The sequence below is a fragment of the Cyprinodon tularosa genome, unplaced genomic scaffold, assembly GCF_016077235.1.
Source record: "Cyprinodon tularosa strain WSP-4 unplaced genomic scaffold, ASM1607723v1 ctg205, whole genome shotgun sequence".
Classification (NCBI taxonomy): Eukaryota; Metazoa; Chordata; class Actinopteri; order Cyprinodontiformes; family Cyprinodontidae; genus Cyprinodon; species Cyprinodon tularosa.
This window is the reverse complement of record NW_024038756.1, coordinates 774,119-793,286: the sequence shown is the minus strand read 5'-3', so window position 1 is coordinate 793,286 and position 19,168 is coordinate 774,119. Positions and strand designations below refer to the sequence as shown.

General features: G+C 38.2%; 1 protein-coding gene across 2 annotated transcripts; it reads right to left on the bottom strand.

The window, feature by feature from the left end:
* Nucleotides 1-575: 575 nt before the first annotated feature.
* Nucleotides 576-10,808, bottom strand: eva1c (eva-1 homolog C (C. elegans)). 2 transcript variants are annotated; one of them, XM_038285037.1, is made up of 8 exons: nt 10,253-10,808; nt 7,050-7,243; nt 6,783-6,906; nt 6,551-6,703; nt 4,205-4,348; nt 1,828-1,899; nt 1,664-1,738; nt 576-1,250 (listed from the first exon to the last, which is right to left on the bottom strand). In XM_038285037.1, the coding sequence occupies exons 1-8, from the start codon at nt 10,356-10,358 to the stop codon at nt 880-882; spliced, it is 1,239 nt and encodes a 412-aa protein (XP_038140965.1). In that variant the 5' UTR covers nt 10,359-10,808; the 3' UTR covers nt 576-879. The 2 variants fall into 2 exon arrangements, with proteins under 2 accessions (XP_038140965.1, XP_038140963.1); XM_038285035.1 differs by having other exon boundaries at nt 1,664-1,750; nt 10,253-10,807.
* Nucleotides 10,809-19,168: the final 8,360 nt, after the last annotated feature.

Below are 19,168 nucleotides of genomic sequence, written 5' to 3'. Positions count from 1 at the left end.
ACTCCAGTGAAGTCTCACTCGGAGCTGCGGAAGGCGCCTTGATTGAAGGGGGGACTGCTTCTTCTTCCCTCCACTGGAAAAGGAAAGCTGTCGTTGCTACGGCAACACAGCAACACCACGTGTGTGGCTGTAACTCTGTGGCGCAGGTTAAAATAGCATTAAATATTTGCCCCTTTTTTTAAACAAATGTATACGGTCAAATAAAACTATTTCAAAGAGGACTTCCATTATGGAATTAATTACATTTTTTTCATAATCTAACTTGTGATTTTCTGTCAGTGTGACTAAGATACAGCATACCAGTAGAATTTACATTTGGTGGAACGTGTTTCCTCCACTACCAGGCCACTGTGGATTTCAGTGAGCCTGCATCCGATGCAGCTATTTAAGGGCTGAACCTTCCACTGGCCCTACCCACTATGGGGTTTGGGATGGCACTTAATGTAGCGCACAACAGAGGATTAGTGCTTAGGGGCCGGTTTGATTAAGTGTGGATTAAAAAAAGAATGCAAAAGTTCATGTTTGTCCCCATAGGTTGATTAAAATCAAAAATAAAACACATTTTTCTTGTACTGTGTTTTCATCCATTTGTGCAGCTTTGTAGTTGGACACAGATTCATATCAACATTACAGCTCATGGGAGACTGAAGGGTGAAGATTCAGTGGATTCATAAAGGAGCATAATAATTTTTATCAAGTGTTAAATGCTTTTATGTCACAGTAAAAACTATTTCAGCTTCTTTTGCTGATAAATGCAAAATATATACAAAAATCTGCTGCAGGACACACCTACTGATCCCTCTGTGAAGAATATAATATTTCAGAGACCAGATTTTTTCTCTTTCTCCGTGGTTCTGACCAAGCATCCACATGAATTGTTCAGCAGGAGCTGCCGTTCAGGTAGGAGTTCATCCATATCTCCTGGATGATCATGTCTCTGCGTTCGATCCTCTCCGCCAGCTCAGCCGCCTCGCTCATGTAAGTCACTTCCTCCCAGCTTTGGATCCCCCTCCTCTCGGCAGTTGAAAGCAGAAAGCTCTCTGTTCCTTCATTGTCACCGTCCGGCTCGGCTTTGTCCTCATAATACTGCTCAGAGCAGTTGCGACTCACTCCGTTTGACTTGGCTGCAAGCCTGTGATCCCTGAGCCGCCGCCCCCTGCAGGTCACTTGGACAGATAGAGCCAGCAGTGTAAAGAGGAGGCCAATGCAGACGCTGGAGGTGAAGAGCAGCGCCGCCGTCTCTGGGTGTTCTGTGTGGAAAACAGTGGAATGACACTGAAGATCACATTCACAGCAGAGTTGCTAAAATGTCTGTGGTCTCAAATATGTTTAAATGTAAGTTTATTTCTATTTTGTATATCCTTGCATCTTTCTACCCCTTCTTTCCATCCCACTGTGTACTATAGGTATTTCTTTAGTTCGTCCTTCTTGTGGCCTTCCTTCATTCCTTTCATCCTACATTTGTTTTGTTCTTTCCTTGGGATTCCCACTTTCCTAGCTTATGAACTTTTGCCCACCTCTTCTATGTTTACTGCTAGATTTAAGCCCTGCCAAATGTACAATATCTGCATAAAAAGTGAACAATAATATTTTATATTTTCAAATATTCATAAAGAAACATCATTTTGTACCCTTTTTTAAAAAGATAAGAGCATAAGTCTACCTTTGATGAAGGCATAGGTCAGAAGAGAGTTACTCATCATTGCTCCTGAACTGTCTGGTCTACTTGACTCCAGATCTGAAACAGAATCTGTTGTGAAATGTAGACGCCAGCTGTGATAAAGGTATCTGTGCAAAGATAGACCAGAAAAAAGTAGATTCTGATACCTTTTTCTGTGCTTGGAAGTGAGGTGGTACTCAGAATGCTTGGGTCTGCTTCTCTCAGTAAAGACTTCGGCACTATGGAAGGAAAGAAGGACACTTTAAAAATTATTTTTTTCTTTGCCTTGAACCCTGAGACGTTGTGTCTTTTAAAAGGATTATTAGCTGATATTAAAATAATAATTATCTTGATCATTCAAACTCAGACTTGAGTCTGATGGAATAAGGGTTATGTTAAAGAGGTTCTCCATCCTCAAAGACTAGGAGCTCATCAACAAAGAGCACAGTAACTAGTAACTCAGTAACTAGCATAACTTCTAACAATAGAACATCACAATGCCAGCAGGTAATTTTCACAATTTTTAGTATTAAGATTTAATTTAACTAGAAACTATATATTATTTTATTGTCCTTTAAAATATCTGTCTCATTCCTCTGAGAAAACAAACTCTTAACTGCATAACAGAAAACCCAAACCTGCTATATATGTGAACTTCTATACTGAAATAAAACAATGGAACATTTAAGATATAATAGAGCAAATTAAGTAATTTAGAGATTTAAAAAAAACTCTAAAACCCACCTTTCTTGTTATCTATAATAAAATGAACATGTAAGAGCACAGTGCTGCTCTGACACCACTGATAGAAGACCTTTGGTCCAGTCAAACTTCAGACCTAAATCTAGTTGCTCGACTTCCTGACCAGCCACTTCTCATCCACCGTCCCCATAAACACCGGAGTGCCACAAGGCTGTGTGATGAGTCCCTTCCTCTACTCCTTCCTCACCCACGAATGCAGACCTGTCCATGGCTCTAAGACCATCATCAAGTTTGCAGATGACACCACAGTGATCGGCCTCATTAGGGACAACAACAACTGCCTACAGGGAGGAGGTAGACCTTCTGGCTGAATGGTGTGACACAAACAACCTGTAGCTGAACACATCCACCCATCCACATCAATGGGACGGCAGTGGAGCGTGTGGTCAGCTTCAAGTTCCTGGGAGTCCACATCTAAGTGGAACTGACCTGGATGACCAGCTGCTCCAAACTCATTATAAAGGTGCACCAGGAAGAACCATCTGTCCACAGAGATCCTCACAAACCACCGCTGCTCCATCGAGAACATCCTCACCCACTGTATCAACGCCTCCTGACTATCGACTGTCCTTACACATAACTCCACGCATCCAACACCACTTACATGCACTTCTCAAGCATATTTTAACTGCCATCATCTGTCATTATTTATGCTGTATTAAAACCCCACTAATATATAATCCATATCCTAACTTTCCTGTATGATTGTATATAGTTTTCATATTTTTTTATTTTATAGCCTCTTATAATTATCAGACTAAGAATCAGAAATACTTTAATAATCCCAGAGGGAAATTACTTTTGTTACACGCTCCAGTTACAGTTTTATATAATATATACACACATCCAACTATACAATATAATAAAGATAAAAAAAAATAAGAATAAAAAGAGATAAAATATATACACATATAGCTCTTCTATAAATATATATATATATATATATATATATATATCTGTACGTATATATATGCATATGTAAAAACTAAATCCAAATAAAGTAAAAATCCAAGTAAAGTGATACGTGGCGGGCAAAAATAGTAATTACTATGTATATATATACCATTTATAGTCAATACATACATAGTCTCTGTGTATGTATTGACTTTATTAATATATTATTTATTAATATCCTGCATAGCACTTCTGGATAGATGCAAACCACATTTCGTTGCTTTGTACTTGTGACAGTGTAATGACAATAAAGTTGGATTCTATTCTAAATCCCGTTCTCTACCCCAATCTGCAGAAAAATCGAAAAGGTAAAGAAATCCAACTGTTACTGGGATTGTAGCGAGTGTTTGCTTTTCTGGTTGGATAATGGAATCTTAAGTTCCCTGCAGTGATGTATTAATAACCAAACTTCATTGTTGGGCTATAAATAGTCAACAATGATACCAAGAGGAATTCAAATTAGGATATATGAATAGAGCTGTTTTATGTCTCCACTAACAGTTGTGCCAATCAAACAGGAAGTCAGCCACGAGATAAGGAGAAAAAGAAAAAATGAACTTGGGAGTCTATTGTTTCCCACTTTTTCTATTATTTGGTTTATGTTTTATTTTTTCTTTAAGGGTGGAGGAAGGGTAGGAGTCACGAAAATCTGGGATCTGAAGATAAGAACTCAAAGCAGGAAACAACAAATGCCCTGTGAAAGACCCGCAGCATGATGATGGAAATTATGATAACATGAGTCTAAGACATCATCTGAGCTGGTACTTGAATGCATCACCAGGCTTTGATCTCATTACATGTGAATGAGGAAACAGGAGAGGATCCTACCACAAGAATAAAGCACACTGAGGTACTTCCTGGTTCCTGGAAAGCAGGGGTCCCTGAAGGTCTGGTTGCCAACAGCAACGGCGCATTTCTGTCGGCTGTAGCAGGATTTGGAAACCACCTGCACGGCCTCGTGGTTCAGACACTCTGACGGAAGGAGCAAAATAAAGTGAAACGTGACAAAAATAACAGAGAGGACTGAGTCTGGAAAGAGTCAACAAACATCTTCACAGTTCAGCTTTGGTCTCACTTTCCTCATGTTTGTGTCTCTAACATATGAAATGAGACTCCCTCTGCTTTTCCTCGTTATTACATGGCACAGGACTTGTTTTCACATAGTCCTCTCAGATAGCTGCTATTTTGGTCTAAAAATCCCAACCAAGGAGTTTTATCACAAGAGATTCAGTAGTAGCTCAGCTCTAAACATGGAGCTGACAAAAATACTTTGTGAGGTGTGCTGTGCAGGTATGACACTGCTTTCTAAGATCTGTGATTGGTTGATTAAAGATTAGAAAAATACAAAAACACATCTGCACTGTGTCTTGAGGAAGAAACTTGTCCAAATTAAATGATTTATCACATAACATCTATCATCCTCATTTAATTTGCCGATGATTATGCCAACACACGCAAATGTCTCAACGACCATTTAGTTTATTGTTACCGACATCATGACATACAATAAAGCAAATATTTTCTCACCTCTTTTACATCTTTCCTCCTAGTATATAAAGCAGGGGTGCACTGATTGATTACCAATTCCCGATCTTTAAAAAGCCTGACATGCTGATTCCAATTTTGATTGATTCAGGTTTTTTTAATAACCAACACTGTCATTCCTGGATGACTGTGAACCTTCACCAGCATAACCAACACTGTCAGTTGTTATAAGATCACAAAACCCCTTAAGTATTTCAATTGCATCTAGCTGAAAGTCATTAAAGGTGTGAAACGATAAAAATGTCTGAAATGTCTGCCCTGAAATATAAATCAAAGTTTAGAGCATTGATTTTCAGACCTTTGCAGAGGTAGATAAGATCTGATGAAAAGATTGGTTTCACATCGAAGTATCGGCCGACCACAGATCTCCCAAAATAAAGGAAATTAAAGTCAAAGTGCATATTTTTGTACTTTATATTCTCTAGTTTATTTTTTCTTTAAATATTTTTCTATTAGGAAGATATTATTGTTTGCAAATGATGTTGAAATCATTCTGCTTTTTAACTGTTTTTATATTTCCCACATTTATTTTATAATTATTTACTATTTATTAATCCTCATAAAATTGTGTTACCTGAGCTGCACCTTTATTAAAGTCCCTGCTGCTCAAATTATTTTATTTCCCTTTACAGAGTAAGATGAAAATTATTTCATAAAAATCACCCTCCCTTTTTTTCCTCCCTTTAGAAGTTTTCTGAAGGCCTGTTTTGTGAATAGCTTTTATTAATCACTAAGAGCCACTTTACATTTTTTTGTGACTACAGATCCAGATTGGTGGACCTTTTGACAATTTTTGAAATCATATTTATGATTTATTTATGATTGAGGATCTGAGCAGCTCCCGCATGGTCATCACCTTTCCAGGCTTGTTGGTTTAGATGAATACTTTTGCTATGCATTATAAAAGTAATACCTTATTTACTGGCTCACTTCTGGAGAAGCTAAACTGCAGTTACCAAGAGTAAAACTTTGCTCCCATGAAAGGGAATTTGATCTGATTTAACCCAGATGAACAAATATTAAATTATTTTGCATAAACGCAAGATTTTATGTTATCTACAAATAGCTTTTATTTTGATGGATAATTAAAGAGTCAATAAAACATCTATGAATGGTTGGTGTTATATTGCACTGTTCAGACAGACTCATCTTCCCTCTGCCAGTTCTATTTAACATACCAAGAAAAGCACAGGTGTTCTGGAGTAAGTGAGAAGGAATGCAGCAACAACTGAAGTCACGAGATACACCTGTTTCTACCTGCACCTTTTCCGCTTGTGCTCTCTTTTCATTTTTAATAAAGGCCTCATACCTATGAATCTCTTCTCCCCTGTGTGTTCTAAGGAAAAATCACTGTTTTAGTCAACAGATGGAGCTTATCTTTCCATATAGAACAATTAACTCTCCCCACCCACCACCATGAAGCTGCCTAAGGCCTTCTAGATAAGCGTCATGGGAAAAAGAGCCATGCTCAAAATAAAAATAAAGATCAATGCTGGCAGTGTTCCACTTAGCTGTCCGTGTCAGAGTTACGTGAGGCCAGCTGATGTCTCTAATCGAATATTCGCTGCTTCTTTTTAACCGTACTTTATAACAGTGATGTTTCTCTAATAGTAGCTGACGGTAGCTCACCGAATGGGGGTGGTCTCGTCCGGAGTGAAGGGCAGGCGTCAGTCTGACCCAGACCTCGGCCATAGACAGCTGCATAGATGATCAGCGCCTTGGGGGGCTTACAGCGTAAGAACATGATCTCTCCTTCACACACCACCTGTGTTTTGTGTTCAGCTGAGGGAGGGTACCGGTGAAACTGTTATATGTCTGAAAGCGCTCAGAGTGAGAGGGAAAATGGAACAGATGAACTCACAGGGTTTGCACTTGTAATCCACATGGAGGTACTTGGTCTTGCCGGGGCACGGGTCCTTCCCAAACAGCAGGTGAGTGACTGGTAGCTGGCAGTCTCTGTGGTTCTGACACTCAGACAGGAGCTTCTGCAAAACAAAACGCTCAATAAACTCCAGCATCCGTCATCATGCGTAACCTCCAAACCTCCTGCTGAAACAAGTCTTCCGCTAATAACTCACATCTGGTTAACCGCAAACTAATCTGTAAAGTTTTGGGTGTGAAAGAGCACCTGGAGGGCGGTTAAAGCTGAGCAGCTTTGGTTTTGGGGTCCAGACTGGGGGTCCTCTGAGCACAGCCGGACCCGGCCGCTCCCATAGAAGGCTGACTGGATGGAGATGGTGGAGTGACGAGGACAGTGGAGTCTCAGTGGCGCTCCGTTGCAGGCATGAGCAGAGTGGCTTGTGATGATCCTTGACAGGTAGTCTGTTTTAAAGAAAGAAGGGAATCATTTTTTTTCCAAATCAATATCACAGATGAAGCTTTAGCATTTACTAATCAGACTCTTTCTAGATCAGGTATGCATTTCATGCTCATTCCAGTATGGAAGAAGCAGTATGGTAAACATTATCTGATTTGTTCCTTAAAAGAAAAATCTAATCAACTGTCAGCTATACATTGATTATTTTCTTTCTCTTTTGCAAGGAAAGCCAGATGAAGAAGCCTGGCACATGGTTCACAGACATGAATGACACAAAAAGTACAAGAAAAGATCAAACTATGGATTTCTCCAAGCATCATTTAAAGAATAAAAGTTTGTAAAAATGTGTATTTAAGGAAGATCATTTCCTTCTCTTCATATGCAATGGAGGATACAGATATATTTTTAAAAATGAGAATAGTATAATACATTTATTTTCAATGACAGAAGAAAGTGAAACTCAGTTTGATTATACAGAGGATGAAATATTTCAAAATATAGCCTGTAACTCTATGGTTTATTCAGAAGTTAATAGCGATTAAGCTGAAATTTACCCAGGCCAGATTACTGCAGGACCTGTAGAATCAGGAAATCATTCCAAACGAATCTGTGCAAAGCAAATCAAAGATGGGACTTTGGTTTTATTCTGTAGACTTTTTAGGGGAAAAAAAACAATGTATGTGGACTGATGAAAAAGAAATGTGAAACTTTGAAAAATGCATCCCGTTAAATCTGGGGTACAGCTAATTCAATGAACTGTGAAAAAACCAATAGGTGGTGGTAGTATGATGGTTCAGGGTACCTTTGCTTCTTCAGGATCAGAACTTGATGGAAATGATGGAAGCATGAATTCTGCTTTCTCATTGAATATTCTATAGATCATGGAAAGATTATCTGTTTGTTACCAAAAGCTTAAACTTCCCATGCTGTTGAATTAAATCTACTGCCACAATACTTCAGAAATCATGTCAAACTGTTATCACAAACATTTTATTTCCACCAACGGTGAAAAGTATCCAGTTACCAGGTTTAGAATATCTTGGATCTGTATGCTTTATCATACAGATCTGAGAAAATCTTTTTTGTTTGTTTTGTTTTTCAAAGGCTTGTGCATTATCGCAAGCAGAGTTTGGTGGCATGGCAACCAAATACCACATCAAAGCATCCCTTCGTGATTGGGATACTGTACATGCTTAAATCATAAATGATTTCATTTAATGTCATTTGCAGATCTCGTCAAAGGATTGTTGGGACACTCAACTGTTTTTACATAGAAATGGTGGAGCAGCCAATAATGATTAGGAATGCTCTGTCTACGGTTATTTAGAGTGAATCATTCATCCCCCCTGGAAGATATAGGTTAGAATCAGACTTTTTAAAGCATTTTTTTTTTTTATTGAACAAACATGTCTTTTTTGTGGAGTTCATTTCAATTCAGTTTCTTTATATAGCGCCAATTCACAACACATGTCATCTCAAGGCACTTTACAGTTCACCAGATCAAACAGTCAAATTGATTCAAAGTTTTCCAGTTGATTGTATCGACTCATTGACTCGAATGCAATCCCTCATACTAAGCATGCTTGTAGCAACAGTGGAGAGGAAAAACTCCCTTTTAACAGGATAAAACTCCAGCAAACCAGTTGCAAACTCAGGGTCCTGACTTCAATTTTATAATCTGTGGCGAAACATAAAGATTAGGATTATACAACAGAAGCCTTCTGACGATAAAGACTTGGGGCTCTTCGCAAAAGATAAATGGTCTAAATAGCAGCAGAGAGGTATAAAATGCAGTTCAGCAATTACCAGGATTCGACTGCTTTAGCAACATTAAAGATTATTTTAATCAAAAAGTGTATAAATAATGTTCACTATGCCGTTTTTTTAATAGCCTAAATCAGAAGTCTTTAACAGGGGGTCCGCAACCCCTAGGGGGTCCATGGAGGTACTGCATGGGGGTCACAAAAGTTTTTGTTGGGAAGGCTTCTTTTTAATATTCCCCCCTGCAAATTTTTCCACTAATTGAAATGTCTTTAAATACACATTAACATGAATTCAACACACTGTAGTAAACAGATAAATGGAGATAGAAGATGTATTTTAGTCATCAGTGCACACATTCAGCGACACACAGGAGCTCTTTCAAGCGGGGCACTGTTTCATTCATAACACCTGTCCCATCAACCAGGAATCAGAATCAGAAACACTTTAATAATCCCAGGGCGAAATTACTTTTGTTACATGACTAACCCTAACCCTAACCCTCTATAATAGAGTGACTATAAGACCACTTTGATATAACACAATTACATTCAATATATATGATTAATAATTAACTCCATCTTGCCCAGAGGCATAGACAGAAAAATTAAATAGGGGTGACAGTCAAAAACCAATGTACACTGAGGGGTGGCCGAAAATGGATAGGCACCAGAACCTCAGGGTCAGTCTAAACTGGAAATTTGCACAACATCCATATTTTCTAAATATGACAAACTATACTTTCCTGCAATCTTTGCTAACAAATAGACGCATATATTTAAACATCCATTCACAGGGGTGGCAAATGATTGGCTAAGGGTGGCCATGGCCACCTCTGGCCCCCCATCTAGCTTCTCCCCTGATCTCGCCATCATTTTGGGGGTCCTTGGCCTCGAAATCGTCAAAGACCCCTGGCCTAAATTAATTTCCTATCATACAGAAACTGCTGGGCAATCATTTGAATCAAAATAGTTACTGGAAGAAAAAAAAAGAAAAAAAACAGTCAGTGATATGGAAGATTTTAAGATAATACAGAGAAAATAATAGTGGGCCAAGCATGTAACCATGTAGAATACCTGAATAACATTTTTTTACGGCACTTTCGGATTAAAATAGTCAGTTGTCTCAGAAAAATACTTAAATACTTTTATTAGAAGTGTGAGAAAATTAAAACCTGATTACATTAGAAAAGGTCAAATAAAGGTGTGCATTATTCCTGTTCCCCTCCCTTCATTACATCATCATCACCTTACTTGAAAAATCAGCCAGTCCGTTCATGCGTCTTGTCCACAGAAGTACAGTCAGGTAGAAGAGGCTGTGGCTCCAGTCCAGTCCGCACCAAGGACGCGTCCAGCTCATGACTCCTATCCTCTGTCCTCCTTCTCATATTAATGGAGCTCGTTAAATTTAAACTTCTGGAACTTCATGAGAAAAACAAACAAGCAGGAAGGAAGGAGTGAATCCACATGGCCGCGGTCATCGGCTGCATCTCTCTAAGGTCGGGAAAGAAAGCTGGTCGCTGTCTGAAAGTGATCTATCTGTCCACAGATAGAAAATACCAGCAGGCGGTCAGACTGTCAGTGTTGGAGCTGATGGAGGGAGGGGGGAATAGCAGCTGCGCAACAAGTTTTTCACAACAGGCAGCCGATGAGATCAGTCCACTTTATGGCAGCGATAGGCTCCTCTAACATCCAAAGCAGATTTGTGAATGGATAGCACCATGTGGAAAGTGGCAGCGATTTACAGTAACAGCTGAGTGGGTATCGTGGAGTGGGAGCGGCGCACTAAACTATTTTAAAAGGCGCAGTGGCAGCGCACGCTGCCATGACGCAGCACGCTGCCATGACGCATGTTGTTTTTCTCTCCGTCTCCGTGTTTATTTTTATTTTTATACTCTTTTCTGCAACTTTTTTTTATTCGTTTGCCCAATACTTTAACGTGCATTAACAGTTTAGGAATAGAAAATCTCTTTTTTGTCCCACAGTGGGGAAATTCTTGTGTTACAACAACAGCAAATAGATTATAGAAAAAAAAGGGTCACACAGATGTGGACCTTAGAAAAATGTATAAGAATAACATAATAGTGAAGAGTTGAAAAATAAACAAATGAATTACTGCACTGTAAAGTGTTTTAACTATATAAATACAGGGCATCTGGGGAATAAATAACCAATATACAGCTGAGGACATTTTTACAGTCATGAATATTTAAAAATAGCAGCAACATCAGAGATGTGCAAAATGACAGCAGCATGTTATTTAACTGACTAAGATAGAAACTGTGCAAAATCAGCATGAATGTAACAACTTATTTAGGTTGTTGGGAACAGTGATGGTTATAAAGTCTTCCAGCTGCTGGGAGGAAGGATAACACTCCCTGGTGCATTTAAGGGGCAGCAGTCTGTCACTGAAGGAGCTCTCTAGTTCTGCAACAGCTTCATGCATGGGGTGAAAACATTATCCAAAAACCTCTTTATCTAATTTATGTGTTGTTTTTTTTAACCTCTTTATCTAATCTGTTGTGCAAATGACAAATCCCACCCTGATTAAAATACTTACAGAAATAAATGAAGGGCTTAATGATATAAAACTTGGGTGAAAAATTATGTTATAAATGTGTGCCATTAAATGCCACAAAATAATAGAAATAAATTTATTCAACAGCTGAACAATTAGTCAATTCAATTCAATTCAGTTTATTTATATAGCGCCAAATTCACAACACATGTCATCTCAAGGCACTTTACAGTTCAACCAGATCATACAGTCAAATTGATACAAAGTTTTCTATCTAAGGAAAACCAGTTGATTGCATCGACTCATTGACTCAAATACAATCCCTCACACTAAGCATGCTTGTAGCGACAGTGGAGAGGAAAAACTCCCTTTTAACAGGAAGAAACCTCCAGCAGAACCAGGCTCAGTGTGAGCGGCCATCTGCCGAGGCCGACTGTCATGTAAACATATATATTTGAACTGCAGCTTTTATTTTGTTCTTCTTGTTTTAGCATTTATTTATTTATTTTTTTGTTGTCTGCAAAGTTTTTGTTTTGTTCTGAATTTCCCCTCTAACCCTTTTTATTGTTTCATATTTGTTTAGACCACAATATTTTTAAAATATGTTTTTTTTTTTGTGACTTAGTTAAAACTGTTCTCCAGCAGGTTCCAGTTCTGCAGCAATAAAGATTCACTTACACAAGAATCATTCACAGAAACCAGCCTATATACCACAAATTATCTACATTAAATCAATATATACAGGTGAAACCATCCCAGAAAATGTTTTGTATGTTTTTTGTTATCTAGTGCTTCGATTAACATCATTCCACTCCTTAGTAAAGATATTGTAGAATGATTTCTGTCCATAAGTCACAGTTTTTCAGCTGAGCTTGATCTTTGTTTTGTTTTGTTTTGTTTTTTTCCCTCCAACTTTTTATTGTCATTACACTGTCATAAGTACAGAGCAACAAAATGAACTCTCTGCATTTAACCAACCCCATTGGGGATGCAGTGGGCGGCCATGGTGTGTGTTTTTTTTGTTGTTGTTGTTGTTGTTTTTGTGCTCCTCTCTGTCCTCAGTTTTATATTATTGAAAGCAAAACCTGATTGCATTGCTGTTATATAATAATTATAATAATAATACATTTGATTTATACTGCACTTTTCATCAAAAAGACCTCAAAGTACTACAAAAAAGAAAAGCATTATAAAAGAAATACATAAAAAAAATAATAACAATAATAATAATAACGAAAAAAACACATAGTAGATTAATTTATTGAAAGATTCATTTAGTGAAAATAAAACTTAATGAATTCTGCTTTCTCAAAGAGTCATGTAGGTTTTGCTGCCCTTTTCATTTAAATCTTTGTCATTTTTACATGAAATATATAAAATCAGAAAGTGTGCATTTCTATGTTTATTGGACACAATAAAATTGCGTGTAATAAATTAATATCGTATGCACATAAGTTTCTTTTTGGGTTATTTTTAATTGTTCAACTGAAGTATTTTTGGAAACAGCTTCCACACTACACCTTTCAGTTTATCAACTTGAAAAGTTTTGGTTTCAACCAACACAAACTAAATATATATTACTGTCTGACTGAGATTTATATCAGCTCACGACAGTTTTTCAGTCCAATGATAAAAGTTATGTTTTTTTAAACATTGAGTTCCATGTAGTTTAAGTTGAAATTTAGTTAACATTACACAAAATATATCCTACACAGATTTTTATGCCCATTTAAACAGCTTAGTTCAACAGTACCTGTCCAACTGGAACTTCCAAGACATCCTAACAGTGCTGTGATTAATATTCCAGTCCTTGAACATCTTTAATGTCATTACTGAGCAGATACCTTCTTACTGTTTTTATCATACTGAAATTTTCAAGTTCTACACGGGGGTTTTAAAATTTGCTACAGTCAAGAATGAGTCATGGGGCCGGATCTATCAAAGGTTTGCGTGTATAAAAACGTGAGCTATTTCACTGCGCACGCTAAAAAATGTACAAACTGATCTATCAACAGCGTGCTAAAAGCATTTGGTCTTTAAAACGTGCTAAATAGCGCCTCTTATCCATTTAGTACTTTTTCTGCAATGAATATGCAATATGGGGCGTTTACACGCAAAAGTGCGTCTTGTGGGAGGAGAACATGTAAATATATTAATTTAGCACTCGCAAAGTGATTTATTAAACCTAAAAGCAATTTTGCTAACGGTATCTGACTCTTTATTTAACACGTTTCAAAAGAAGGTGCAAATGGTCTGTATGCGTAATTGCGCATTCATGGCAGCGGTTATTGTCGCAAGAAGGAGACATCGAAATGAAGCAAGGAGACGCAGAGAACGCATTTTTTCACTCCGTGTGAATATTTTTGGAATGAACGAGGAAACGATCATCAAAACATATCGTTTATCCTGCATTGCCATTATGGAGCTGCAATTCCAGTGATTTGCTCCTCACAGAGCGTCAGCTGTACTTGTTCCTCAATGCTGGTCAGAGGCATCTCATCTACTGTGCCCCCTCCTCTTTTGTTCGCAGATGTTTTGTTATATGCCAGTTTTTCTTTGGTTCGCCTTCTAATATCCTGGTATCTTCTTTTTACTTCATCCACTGTTCGCAAGGTTTCACCAACAGCGTTTACTTTATTACAGATTTGTTCACATATAGCGTTCCTCTGTGTGACAGGCCCACTTCTTTGCTGTAGCTCACTTAAATGTTTGTTGGCTTCATCCACCAACACCTCCATTTCCATGGGGTCAAATTTCCTTTTGCGCTTTCTGCTGTCCAAACTCGCCATGCCGCAAACCACAAAACGCGCAAAACCATCATTTAAATAGGGCGTCTCCAACAGTTTTGCACCTGTCACCAGTTACGCAATCGCTCTTGTTAAATCACCCGCAAACCATGGTTGAGCCCCTCGCGCAAAATTCCAGTTTGCGAGCGCAAATTACTGCACGCAAAATTGGATCTTGATAAATCCGGCCCATGGTTTCTAAAAACTTTTCAAGACTGACTGACTGTAATCATGTATGTTGAATAAAATGTTCCGGCTTTATATTCATATTTAACTTTATGATGCACAGATCTTCAAGTTGATTGCCAATATTTTTTTCTAAGTGTAATTTGGTTAAAAGTTATTGTCGGGTTCATTTTTTTAAGGAGAACTGAAATACAGACTTATTGATACTATTCCTGCAGGAAGGAGAGACAGTTGAACCCCAGACTCAAACATACTGTCTCCCACTGGACCTCCTCTGCAGAGCGTTTATTAACAGAACATGATGCATGGTTACAAACAGAGTATTGTTCTGACAGAACAATTGATCAGTTCATGAAGACAGAATGCTCCATCAGAATGACAAGGCAGGATGGTCTCCTGACTGGATCATGAGACAGGAGTGGAGCATCCCCTTGCACAAATGTTTCATAAGCACACATTAATTTTATAATCATCATTGAATAAACCTGACAGTTATTATCAAGTTGCCTTATTAAAGGTCCTGGTCATATGTCCTTGCCTTTCATGGTTTGAACAAGGATGTTCTTAGTAGTAATTTAGTCTGGTCTGTTCCTGTTTGGCTGTGACTCCATCCTGGAGAGAAATATCAGCTGAGCTGCTGCTGTCAAACACCTTTGTTTATGGATTTTCGAGATGGGCCTGTTTTCCAGTGTAGTCCTGTTTCTCTGACTGTGACTGGCTGGATGTGCTCTCTTCATCCGCTGACATGAGAGTTGGCTCGGAGCTCGTCTGCCTGGCCGTGTGTTTCCTGGATGGGGCTGCCTTTTACAGTTGCCTTTTGTATCTGGTCAACGAGTCGATGCAATCAACTGGTTTTCCTTAGATAGAAAACTTTGAAGGATTTTGATGATCAGGTTGAATTGTAAAGTGCCTTGAGATGACTTTTAGTGGATTGGCGCTATATAAATAAATTGAATTGAACTGAATTCTTGTCAAATCAACATCAATGGCTTGAGGTCGTACTTTTACAAAGGTTTAATAAGTGGAACAACTAAAATAATTTATATATGGAACAAAAAATGCTGTGGTTTTAAGATGACATTGTTTTTATTATATTGGTGGTAATATCCCTGAATGAAACAAAGAAATATAAATTGCACTCTATTAAATTTAACTTTGAGTTGACACATTTTTAATACATTAAACACAAATATAACTTTTAGTTTTATGCTAAGATGGTAAAAATTTTTATTTTCTGCATAACACTCAAACTTTTGTTATAATCATGTGTATTTAGTATATTCAGCAAAAAATTTTTTTTCCTTTCTCTTAACAATGATATGCCTACTTGTCAGATTAACATAAAAACTCTCAGTTCTTATAACTACAACATTTTTATCTTAGAAATCAAGAATAATATAATATGTTAATGGCACAATCTATCAGTAGTTATTTGGCCTTAAGCTAATTATAGTATCTCACCTTTATATCTTATAGTGTTATATACTGATTAAAAAATTCCTAAGTTGTAGGAACACCAAAAATTATATTAAATTAAGAATGCAGGCATGTTTGTGTCAAGTGAACTTAAAATATTTATGTAATTTCAACAGTCTTCATCGTTTGTGTCGACCCCCCAGTAACATTTTATGTTGTGAAAGAATTGGGGCTTAAAGTGTATATGGGTCCTACCTTTTACAATGGGACAGCCATTAATTCTAATTTTAAATTAAGTTGAGTAGCTCTTTCTTTGAATTAGGAAGTTTTTTTTACATGTCGTCATCGACTTCTGCTTCATTTGGAACCAGGTTGCGGGGGAAGCAGGCCCAGCAGAAACTCCCAGACTTCCCCTCCACAGACACCTCCTTCAGCTCTGCTGGGAGAAGGGCAAGGCACTCCCCAGCCAGCAGAGGTACATGGTCCTTCCAGCGTGTCCTGGATTATCACCTGGGCCTCCTCCAGATAGACATGCCTGGAACATCTCCAGAGAGAGGCACCCAGGGAGCATCCAAAGATCTCCGAGCCACCGCAGCTGACTCCTCTCGATCTGGAGGAGGAGTAGCTCTAATCCAAGCCTCACCCAATCTTTAAGGCAGAGTCCAGCCACCCTTTGGAGAAAGCTCATTTCTTGTATCCAGGATCTCTCTCTTTCAGGCATGATCCAGATTTCATGACCATATGTGAGAGTAGGAACCTAGATCGACTGGTAAATCAGGAGCTTTGCCTTCTCACTCAGCTCTCTTCACCTCGACAGTGCAGCGTCTACATTCCAGCAGCAGCCACAGCCATCCGTCTATTGATTTCCTGCTCCATTCTCCACTCACAATTAAACAGAGCCCCAAGATGATTTAACTCCTATACCTGAGGCAAGAACTCTCCTCCAACCTGATGGAGACAGGGCACCCTTTTCCAGTCGAGAATCATGGCATCAGACCTGGAAGAAGTGATTCTCATCCGGGAGCTTCACACTCAGCTGCGGACTACCCCAGTGAATGGTGTAGGTCTTGGCAGGAGGGGGCCAGCAGAACCACGTCATCCGCAAAAAGCAGTGACGTGATCCACCGGTCTCCAAACCAGACCCCCTCTGGCCCTTGGCTGGGCCTAAAAATCCTGTCCATAAAGGCTTTGAACAGGACAGGTGACAGAGGGAGGCCCTGTCAGAGTCCAGAGTCCAACCTTAAGGTTCTTTTTAAATATTTGATTAAATAATGTATCAGAACACAATCCTCTGAAGATAAGAACAGGATTTAAAACCGAAGGAAAGTCTTCAAAAAGCCATAGGTTCATGGGACACCGTAAAGTAGAGAAGAAAGTCTGGTTACTTGCAAGATGAATATGAATTAATGAGGTATGTTTCTGTTCTTTAGCACATGCGAATCCTGAGGTTCTGTTTTGGTTGGGATTTTTCAAGTCCATCCATGCAACTTGTTTTTTGTTTTGTTTTTTTAAATCAAAGATGAATAGAGTAAGTCAAGAGTATCAAATAAAAAATGTTTCTTTAAAAACAAATAAGAAACTACTGGTGTCCTAATCACACAGTTCTTGTTGGCCAAGCCAGGGGGCCCCATTGGGAAAACAGCTCTAAAGTCTGCGTCTGAGACCTCCTCCATGGTAACGGCTCTGGCTCCATGTCAGACGGCAGATCAGGTCTTACGGCAGTCAAACTAGCAGCAACTGCTGAGGCGTTCAGGACGAGTTCCGCTCCAGAGGAAGGGGACTGACCGAGTGGAGGAACTGTGGGGTCAAACTTTTTTCATACAAACAGAACAGGTGAATTTTTTTCCATTCACACGGGAAGCAGCTCCAACATTTACTAAATAGATATAGCTCTCCAAAGCCTGCAGTTTTGCTTTCAATCTAGAACAGGGTCCATTACCTTTTAACAAACAGTAAAAGGATTATAAATGGGCAAATAAAATAAGGTCAAAAGAAGAAGGGTCTGAGGATTACAAGAACAGATGCAAGATGGATAAAAAAAAAACTTCTGTTTGAACTCAGATGGGCTGATAAATATTAACTTATTATTACTGAATACTGAAACAGTAATCTTGCATTTGATCAAGTTGTTTACATGGATATAAACTTGTTTGGAGAACATCTGTCATGACATGTTTATATGCGTTTCAGACCAACAGCCCTTTAATTAGATTGGTGCGATCAGAGAGGAAAACATTTAATTATTGTCACCAATGTTTGAAACAAACAGGAAGGGGTGAAGACAGAGTCGGCACCCAACTACACACAAAAAAAATGGGTTCGCATATTTATAAAAAGCAAAATAAAAAAGCAAGAAGACAGAAATATGTGTACATAATACACAAACTAAATAAGCTTTAATAGTCTATATTTAAGAGGGAATCTTTTGTCACTCCCTTGTCTTTCATAATTAGCCCTAATACTATAATTTTACAGTCATGTTAAGGCATCATAAGTTTTGTGTACAGAAATGTTGATTCATATTTGCAATATGCTTTAGATTATTTAATATTCCTTCATTTTCCCCAGAGGTATAATTTTTTTTAGCAACAGGAGAAAGTTTAACATTACAAAGTCCTCATTGACTAGGCCCTGTAGAATAATTAACAAGCACCACCAAACATCACAACCTGAAACTGACATTGGAAAGTTTGAATTTTGCCTAAACAGAGAAAATTGTAACCAAATTTGATGCTGCGTTCACTGGTGATCAGAAAGCCAGCTGCATTTGGTGTGTTGACAGTTCAGCTTCAGGGGGGCTGAGTAGCTGTAACTTTAATCACTACTGACTGTGTTGCACTTTTAACATGAATGTGGAGTCTCATTCACAAAAAAACATCAACATTTTTCTGTTCTTGTCAATTTTTATGCTTAAAATTAGGTTTAATCTTAGTCCAACAGTATTCCTTGCTTTACAAGATGTTTTTTTTAAAGGTTTTGATGCATTCAGAGGAAAGGTTTCCTTTTTATTATCAAGAAACTGTCAGATATGTATATATAAATCAACAAATACATTAACATTTATGATCATAGCATGAGAAAATATAGCCAACAAATTATATGATTTTTTTTGGGGGGGTCTGTATCAGCTTCTCATTGGAGTGTCAGTTTATAAGAGGGCTTAAATGTAAAGGAGGAAGCGGTTCCTAATGGGATTTAGCTAAAATCAAATTGACTTGAAGAGCAACTAAAAACTTTTGCTAGTATCCTAGCTTTTGCTAGCTA

What these genes read in the sequence shown, in the direction of transcription:
- eva1c (XM_038285035.1), bottom strand. Translation starts at nt 10,358, where the DNA reads ATGAGCTGGACGCGTCCTTGGTGCGGACTGGACTGGAGCCACAGCCTC. An exon ending in CAGCTTTAACCGCCCTCCAG is followed by an intron (nt 6,907 to 7,049) that starts GTGCTCTTTCAC and finishes TTTGTTTTGCAG; the next exon opens with AAGCTCCTGTCTGAGTGTCA. An exon ending in GACCTATGCCTTCATCAAAG is followed by an intron (nt 1,251 to 1,663) that starts GTAGACTTATGC and finishes TTTTCCACACAG; the next exon opens with AACACCCAGAGACGGCGGCG.